Source organism: Alligator sinensis, unplaced genomic scaffold (assembly GCF_000455745.1).
Source record: "Alligator sinensis unplaced genomic scaffold, ASM45574v1 scaffold144_2, whole genome shotgun sequence".
NCBI classification, from domain to species: domain Eukaryota; kingdom Metazoa; phylum Chordata; order Crocodylia; family Alligatoridae; genus Alligator; species Alligator sinensis.
The window spans coordinates 971,585-981,306 of record NW_005841872.1 but is presented as its reverse complement, the minus strand read 5'-3'; the positions used below and the strand labels follow the sequence as shown (position 1 = coordinate 981,306).

Below are 9,722 nucleotides of genomic sequence, written 5' to 3'. Positions count from 1 at the left end.
GCAGGAATGGTCCAATGTCCCTTGAGACACCGGTGTGGCAGCATTAAGAATCCTGTTTTGACACAGTGCAGACAGAATTCGAATCTCAAGCTCAGTTAACCTCACAGTATTTAGGAGCACAAAATATATGTGCTTTATAGCTCTTATGCTGTGGACTCTGTAATAAAGAAATCTTTCTCTGGTAATAGTCTAAAATTTATTTTCATAGCATTTGCAGACATGGCCAGGCATGTATTTTAGTTCAAGATATTTCATTCATGTGTGAAGCATGATTTTGTATAATCAAAGTAGGTATCTTTTTCTAAATTATAACTCTGCATTAATCTTAGACTTTAATTGGTTAGAGAAACATATTGGCTTTTGTATTACCAAAGTGGTAAAATAGAGTATCTGTTTAACATTTGAGTCTTTCCTTATGAAGATGTTGAAGAGGGACAGAAATACAAGGGCCTAAAAATAATTTAGTTTGGAAATACCCAAAGATACTATCTCAAGAAACAAATTAAAGTTGATAAAGTCTCCTTCGTACTTAGAAAGTAGAGCACAAACATTCTATGAAGAGAAGCCACTGCTCTGCACCTCTTGTTTCCAACTCTCAAAACACTATGCATTAATCAAATCCTACAGCAGCCCTGTAGGGAAGTACCTATTTCACACATTTCCAGGGCACTGCCAGGAGCAGAATTCAACCCTCCAGACCTGAAGTTCTGTGCATCAATCACAAGGCCATTTTCCTGCCCAGAGGTTCAAAATGTATAATTTCTCTTTCTCTTTTGACCAGTGATAAGAACATGTGTCGAGAAACCTAACATCCTTTAGTAGTGTTTGCAGACCACCAATTGCCGGGACTAGAAGCTAGGAATTTATCCAGAGCAAAACATGGCTGTAACAATGCAAAAGGTCTCACAAACAAACAGCAAGCGTTATTCATCTTTTTAACAATTTTTTTCGCTACTATTTATTAAACAATGAAGTCGAATAAAATATAAAGCCCATACCATGCTGAAAAGCTTCTAATTAATATTACAAATGTAAATTACTTTTGTGTAATAATTTCAAGAATTTCTTCTTACCACAATTAGTGTAGCCCATTACTGAGATCACTGGGAACTCACGCTTTTGACGCTGAGTTCTGAGTATAGATCTTTTTCTTCTTAAATTCTCCAAGGCATTCCTAATTTTTAATTCTCTCTCTCTCAAGAGACGAGTCTGAGTCTCCAAGAAAGTCTCACCTGAAAAATACAAATTAGTAAGTGATTGAGCAACCAAAACAGAAATGAAGCAAATAAATTGCATTGTAGAACTACTCAGGCAATGACAGTTAATAATATGGATTTGAAGCTTTCCCAAGAATACATGGATTCAGTTGCTCAATTAAGACAGAAACAAGATAAAGTTACAGTTGACTGTTAAAATCCTAAGAACTAACTTACAGTCATTTAGGCTGCTTATTACCTTGAAGGGCAGCTACCATTTCCTCATGTGCTTTAAAATATTAATTAAAAATAACTCAGTCTTGGCACATGGCAACTTGATTGTTTAGTATAAACTGGGACTTTACTAGGGCTATAAACTTTAATTTTTTCAGAAAACCTTACCAGGAGTCTCAGATTTGCTTATTGTGAGGTTCCTGGCTCAATTTCTTTGTCCACGACAAACACAAGTTTCTAAAGGTTATAGATTATAGCTATCCTGTAATTATCATAAGTATTTACACTTTACCTGAACCCATGATGTATCTTGATCCACCTCTTTGCTGATCTAAATGAGATACCTCAGTTTTCAAATTTGATCTGGCAGTGGAATAAGAATAACCTTTATATTAGTACAGTCGGCTTTTAATTAAAGGAATATTAACATCACCTTGCAAACATGGGTATGCTGTAAAGCCTAAATATTACAGATGGGGAAATTGGGGCACAGAGAAAATAAGCAACTTGCCCCAAGATAATTGTTGGGAGTGGAATCCAGATGTCCTACCTCTCAACCATGGCTCTTAACCAAAAAACCCCACGGTTAGCAAATAACAATAGCAGAAAAGTGGACTTAGCTGAAATTTAAGGGGCAAGTCATATACATATGTAACTCCTGCTGACTTCCATTATGTGTAGAAATTGCAAGATACAAAATAAAATATATAAAAATAAAACAATGCAGAGAATAAATGTCTTGCATCCTTCCTGGCTAAATCTTACTTGGTTAAACCAACCAGTATTTGATACTGGTTTATTATCCTTGACTGTCTGTTAAAAGATGTGCCACATATTGTTCAATCAATAAACTTGCTGCCGATGTCCCTGGTAGGTTACTTTGATGGGGAGGAACTAATAATTCTCATTAGAAAGGTATGTGGTAAGAACAGCTAATGAACACTCTCTGTTTTTGCTGGTCAACAGTAAAAAGCTTAAAATAAAGCTGTATTCTAATGTGTTCTAAGTAGTCATGGTACAAAATGCATAAAAGCATATTAGACAATAAACAACCTTAGCATTTTTTCTTAAAGAAGAGCATTACCATTGTACTCATTGTGAAGAAAAGCCTTTACTAATATATCAGAAAATTAATGCCTGATTTATGCAGCTTGAGGTACCTGAGAAGTGGGATTTCAGCCAATGCTATCTGAAGTTTTGCTTCCTTAGTCCGAGCATTGCAACGAAAAATATGAAGGACAACTGTGTATCTGTCAAAAACCTTCACGCCCCAGGCATCTTCCAGTTCTTTCTTTAAAAATGTAAGATAAGATAACCTGAAGGTTTTTTACAATGTCTATCAGTTAATCTGCAAGCACCAGTTTCATGATATTAAACTGTATCTGTAGCCAATGAAGCCCTAGGTTCAGAGGACCTCAGGCTCTTGTTCAGGTGGCTAGTTAAGACCCAGAGCATGTAAGAAGTGAAATCCCAACTGAAAGTGAAGTTCAGATGCAACAACTTTGTTCCCAAATTTTTGATCCAAGGCCCAATGTTGCCTTCAATGAATTCTGAATCAAGCTTTTAGGACAACTCATGTTCCTGAAAAAATGCATTGAGGAAATCATCTACTAACTCTTGGGAGAAAGAATAGGCTTTTGTGGGAATGAGGAAGGGATCTTATAAAGGCAGAAAAGAACACCCCAGAACTGAGTAAAAAACTTATTTTTATTAGTTTTACATAGGCTGGTTACATTAATTCAAAAGGATAATAGACCCAATTCAGGAAGATAGTTTAACAGGAAAGGAATCCCATTGAAATTAGTGGAGCTACTCAGGTACTTAAAGTTATTAGACATGCTTAAATACTTTGAAGACTCGGGGCTGGGTTAAATTATATCCAAGAAGTTGTTACAAAGCCTACAATCAACAGAAAACATTCATAAATAGGGAAAGGCTGGAAAATGTGAAAAAATGTTGAGAGAAAGGTTGTCTCAACATTTTGTTAAAAAATGGAATTTGAAATTTGTTTACCAGCTCCATCCATATCTTTTAAAATCTATATAAAACCTGTTTGTAAAAGAATAGCATTCTCTTCACACATCTGGAATACAGATATCTCAGGCTGGGTTTCTGTGAGAGACTTAGAAATTTCTATGTGAACATCTGGATGTCTATCTAGGCATTTCTAAAAGTACTTATCCCTGTAATACATAAAAGGTTCAAGAACCCATAGTTTTGAGTGTCCTAAATAGAGTACAAACAATAAAAGCAGACAAAAAGTGAACAATGGAGTTAAATTTTAAATTCTTTGGGTTTTAATAATCTAAGGGCTCATTAGTAAGGCAGGCATAGGGTGTTTTTAATAGACTGTAATAAAATATTGTCCCTTTAAAACATTTGCGTTTTAAGTGTAAAAATAGAAGCACATACAAATTCAAATATATTTAAAGATCAGATTCATTTTACAGATTCATTTTGGATTTTATTTAACAGTTGGTGGCAGAACCCAGATTAAATGGTTATCAGATTGTTGACAAGTGAAATTCAACCATGGAGGAAAAGGACACAATGTCCAATGAAATCAGTCAATGGGTGCAGGATAAACTTGGTCCAATTGACTTTGAATGCCAATCATGTATAGCTTTTGAGTCATAATTTGGCCTCTATATCACTACATTCCAAATTCAGTCTCTGGAAACTAAAGAACACATTTAAATATTATTTTACTTACCTTTGTCAGTGTAGATATTCTTTCTAAATTCAAAAAGACAGCTGTTGCTTGGGGTAATCTTTTAATCTTTTCTAAAATAGAGAATTGCATGGTGTAATTTGGAATGGTCAATATCAAACACATGCAAACAGACTATTTTAATGATACTTTACATATATTTTTAATGGCAAGTGTATACATACAAGTGCATACACTTGTCTTTTTAAAGGCAAGTGTATGCTCCTGGAACACTAGACTAAGCAAAAGAGAACTACATTCTTTGTTCTTGGACCAGATGCCTCACTGGCAGCAGTGCATGCTTTCAAGTACTATACTGACAATTTTCTTTAAGCAAATTCTAGAGGAACTAGCTGAAAGGGTGGAAGAATTCTGTATTTATTCACACATGTGTGCCCCTTTTTCTGAAAAACAAGCCCTCCAAAATTGGGAGGCATGTCTTGAGTAAGGAAGCTGAATTTTTTCTTTGCTAGCATAGAAGCAGGGAAAAGGTATGTTGTAATGGCTGCCAGGATGGCTGTTGCTGATCTCTTAACTCCAGCAAGCAGAAACTAGCATTAAACTGTTGCTGATCTCTTAACTCCAGCAAGCAGAGCCTAGCATTAACCCTCTCCCAGCCACTAAGGTATTTGCAGTATGTATTGGCTGAGCACTGTATCTTGTGCCTAAAGCAACAACTGAACTGGCTTAGGGCAAATGTTCCGCTGCCTGAAGTCTGCAGTATCTTGATAAGGCTTGTAATGTGAAAGTAACACTTTATTATTTACAGGAAGTCATATAAAAAACTATTTATACTAAAGTAGCAACAGTCTTGCTACTGTCCTTGCAAAGATCTGGAGCCTAACTTTGCTACTTTTCTGCCACACAAGGAATCTTCTGTTGCCTCACTCAAACTGTTTCCTGGGATGCCACACTTCCTGGATGCTCCATGGAGCAGAACTCATAACTCTGGAAATGTGTTTTACAAGTCATAAAACAGAAAAAAAGAAGGTGCATGTCTTATTTGGGGGTACGTCGCATGCAAGGAAATATGATAAACCTATGTATTTAATGGGCCTAGAAATAGGATTATGTGCTGCAATTGTCAGCAAGTATGCTAACTGGGATGCTTCTTTATGTCGTGAAAATTTGGAACTGCACTAAAAAAATAACTTGCTTCATACAGCTCATCGGACAATCACTAAATATTAATCACTACTGACCTGGGTCAAAAAAATGATACAAATTGTCATCACTACATAAGTTGGTTACTTAATTTTACTTCAAATAAATGCATATATCACATTTTCTCAGAGATGTGGTTATTTCTATCCTCTGATTCATTTTACATGTTTTTAATAATAAATAATTTCTTTACTGTCCGAGCCCCCAAGGTCTGGAACAGCCTGCCACCAGAGGTGGTTCAAGCGCCTACATTGAACACCTTCAAGAGCAAACTGTATGCTTATCTTGCTGGGATCCTATGACCCCAGCTGACTTCCTGCCCTTGGGCAGGGGGCTGGACTCGATGATCTTCCGAGGTCCCTTCCAGCCCTAATGTCTATGAAATCTATGAAATAAGTGTCTAAGAAGCCCATCTATAAACAGGCCACGGGGTAAAGTTTTAGGGTATGGACAAATATACATCGGGAGCTCCTTGGCACTGGGCAGCAGCTGTAAATGTTATTACTGGATGTTACCAGTGGGTGTACATGAGCCTGTAGTGATACATGCGAAACAAAACTGCTTAAGCTTTACCACTGCTTCATTCAGGGGCAAAGCTGAGGCGATTTAGCTCCCTGTCATCACTCATGCACAGAAATTAAAGTCTAACAATTACTGTGTTCTTCTTTATTTGACGTTGCTCCAAGTGTATCTTTGTCTATACCCATAGTCCTCTCCAGCACTGGCACTGATCTTAGCTAAAGTTGCTTCTGTACTCTGTTTAAGACATCCTTGGTTTTCTTACCTGTCAAAATTTGAAAATTTCCTTTCCCAAAAATAAGCTTCTGGTCAAGATTTTTTGTAGGAAGAATTATTTTATCTAACACTGTCCAGTTATGGAGGGTATTTACAAGAGCAACAGCTTCTGCTACCTGTAATTCAGCTGTCACATGGGGAAAAAAAAGAAAAGGTTATAGTACACAGTCCCCCCCTTTGCACACAAATTTCTCACATTTCAGTAAGTACACAAGAAAAGTATGCAAGTCTGGTCTACACTTAATTCTACTGGCACAGTTAGTTAAGAGAGTGAAAAAAAATGCATTCCCTAACCAGCACAGTTATACTGTAAAGTCCTAGTTCAGATGTAGTTTTATTATCAAAAAAGGTCCTTTTGCCAGTATAGCTTATTTTAGGGGTCAGCAGTATTTTCTGTTTGCAGTTTGGGTCAAAGCCAGGCTGGTGCTAGGACCTGTCCGCAGCTTCTTCCCGCTGCCTAGTCATGGTGTGGCAGAGGCAAAGCCCCCTACCCTGTTCTGCAGACTGAATTCAATGGCTCTGCAGACGGGAGGCTGCCAACTCCCAGCTTATTCCATTTGGAGAGCTGATATAAGTTACACTGGCATAAAAGCTCTTAATTCTGTCACCAATAAGGAAATTATGTTGCATATTGTATCAACACTGTACCTGGAACCTAAGGGCACTTATTTACATGTGTTCTGACACATAACATGTGCTCTGACATGGTCTTGATTAATCATCGAGTCTGCTGGAGCCTTCTAATCAGAACGCTCCAGTGTGCGGCAGCATCTTGTGTAGTTAGCGTCCCCGTGCTTCAAAATGGCAGTGTAGGTGCTTTAACTAAAGCTCTTTCACTGAGCTTTAGTTAAAGTGCCCCTACTGCCATTTTCAGGAGCCTCTCTAATTAAAACGCCACCCCCCCAGCATGTTTATAGGTGTCCTAAAAGACCTACACAGGCAGATGATGGAACTGTCACCACCCCCTCTCCATTTTAGAATGACAGCAAAACACCACCTGAATAGCTCTTCAATGCTTAGAAAAAATATTTAAAGAATTTCTAGAGTTGGGCACATTATTACTGATATTGATTATGCTGGTTCATCCACAACAGCAGTATCACAAGGCAGCCAAGTTCATTCTTGCTTTACTGAAAACATAGCAAACAGGGCATCAGTGCTGTGTTGATTCATTTGGGCAGTCTTTTGCCCCTTGCAGATCTCATTCATTTTAATGGGACTCTATATAGTCATAGCGATGATCCTGGCAAATCAGATCATACAACTGAGGTTTAAGTTTTCTAAATAAGGAAATAGAATGAGACTGTTGTAAAAAAAATAGTATCCACTTTTCCCTAAATGCAAGAGATGTTCTTGCTATTTAAAAACATTTTATTTTTCTAAAAAAATGTTTGTCTGTTTAAATACTTTGACTTTTGTTCAAATTTTCATGTTCTTTATAAATGCAAGGTAACTGGGATTTTTTTGGGTGGGAGAATAAGTTCGAAATATTTAGCGGGTTGTAAGCAGGGGTCATGACCATTTTCCCTTTTTTTAAACCTCAAGGGGGAACATGAGACTATGGCATGGAAATGGTTGAAAAATCACCAAATCTGTCTCATGCCCCCTCAGTCACACGACAGTAGTTTGCAACATTTGTTGTGGCCACAACACTGACAAATTGGGACGTTTTAGACTGATTATCAGGATAAAATTCCTAGATAGGAGATAAATCAGGGTGTAGAAAGTGGGGGAAGTTCCACAACTTAAACTTAGAGCTTAAAATTACACTGAACAAGACACTTTGCTCACCAAATTGGCTGCAACGGCTGTTTTTTAAAACTGATCGAGAGGCAACGCATGGATGGTATCTTAAAATCTGATGGCAGTTACTGTACTTATTACAAATGTCATCACTTTTATTTGCAGGGAACCAGGGAAAGGTGCAAATGTAAAATACCTCTGCGTGATCTTAATGCTTTCTGTTACTCTTCTACAGAAATTTGGATTTGGAGCAGGTTCACCCAAAAGCAAGTTCTTATCACCCTAAACAGGTGGGAGATTGCAAGGTCTGTTACCTAGCTATGAGGGATACACAAACATCAAATCTCACTGAATGAATGAATTCAGCAAGGACTTGTCATCACTGCTCAGTCTGATTGCCGGATAGAGTGAAATGTTGCTTTAACTTCAAGCTAGCTGGATCATCAGAATATGTGGGTTGAGATTTGAGTATTGCTAACTTTCAAGTAACACGAATTCAACTAGTTTGTGTTGCTAGGCTCTGTGTAATGTGAGCATAGTTTTGTGGTGTGACCGCTTATCTTTGGGCCAGACTGCCTACAGAGGTGTTAGTTCAATCCAACACAGCAGTAAAGATAAGCCCTGAGCACAGCTGATCATGTGCATAGTTTACAAGATAAGGGCCTAAGAGTTGTTATGAACATGCTTCTTTTTTGAACAATATCTCAGGGGGAAGTTACACGTTACACTCAGATCATATTAAGGGCACTTCAAACATGAGCATCCATGTCTAAAAACTCTTTTAACTCATGCCACTTCAGGTGAGTTAACCTTGGGCCATGCTGCCTAGCTTGTTAGGGTAACTTCAGATATTTTTCCACGCTCTCTGGAGATAAACTGAGCAATATGCAGTCCTCCAGCATCCCAGGATGCACCTCTCCCAGTCCCTCTCTTCACCCCAAGCAGGACTAGAGGCCAGGTGTCCTGGCTCCTAGCCATACCCTTACTCACCAGGCCTCTAGCGGCAAGTCAGAGCTGCACAGGCAAGAAATGGCATTAACCCTCAATCTGCAAATGCTCACAGCATGTTCTAACTTTACCAAACTTCAACAAATGTAACATCCCACAGATGCAGTAGGGGCTAAGTTAGGGGAAGGCGACCCGACACACGCCAGTCCTCAGGACAGACAGCGGGGGTAGCTGCGAGGGGCCCAATCCTTGTTGTGGCAGTGCTTTAATTAGAGCAGCTCTCGGAGCCACTCTAATTAAAGTACCCTCCCCCCCATACTCCCAGAGCTTTTGATAAAGCACCCGCTGCCCTTTTGACGCGCAGGGACACTGATACACGAGACACGGACATCTGCTGGAAGACAGCAATTGTCATGCACCAACAGACTCGATGCATTCAGTAACAACCAGGGATCCTGGTTTTCTCTGAGACAGACATATATATCTCCATCTCGATCTGTGTATTACTGGTGCTTCTTTATGATCAGGGAAAAGTGTGGATATATACACAGATATATGTCTATATACATTACTCTCCCTAGATATAGATATACATACATAGTTTTGATCACAGAAAAATGTGGATTTTCTCTAATCAAAATGAAGCACCAGTAATATATAGATTTAGATAGATGTATATCTGTGTATCGGTGTAGATCGATAGCTCTCTCTCTCTCTAATTTTGATGATGAAAAACTGTGGATTTCAGGTTCCTTTTTTTAATCCAGAAGTTGGGGGTTTTCTCTGATCAGACAAAGCCAGGACCCTGGCAAGGCCAGCGCCGCGCGCGGGGCCCCCAGCGCCCCCCGGGGTGCAGCAACGAAGCCCCTTGCTCGTCCTGCCGCAGCCCCGGGGCCGGCCCAGCACTCGCCCAGCTGTGAAAGGCGCCCCAG

General features: G+C 38.9%; 1 protein-coding gene across 1 annotated transcript in view; it reads right to left on the bottom strand.

Annotated features, from left to right (window-relative positions):
• GTPBP6 (GTP binding protein 6 (putative)) overlaps positions 1-6,248 on the bottom strand; it is a gene marked incomplete at its 5' end in the record, with an annotated part of 8,855 nt that extends 2,607 nt beyond the window's left edge. Inside the window, 5 exons of the mRNA XM_014527286.2 lie at positions 1,074-1,232; positions 1,723-1,793; positions 2,591-2,721; positions 4,144-4,214; positions 6,089-6,248. Coding sequence (XP_014382772.2) covers positions 1,074-1,232; positions 1,723-1,793; positions 2,591-2,721; positions 4,144-4,214; positions 6,089-6,248 — 592 coding nt within the window. The remainder of the gene's footprint in view (positions 1-1,073; positions 1,233-1,722; positions 1,794-2,590; positions 2,722-4,143; positions 4,215-6,088) is intronic.
• Between the last annotated feature and the right edge of the window lie 3,474 nt (positions 6,249-9,722).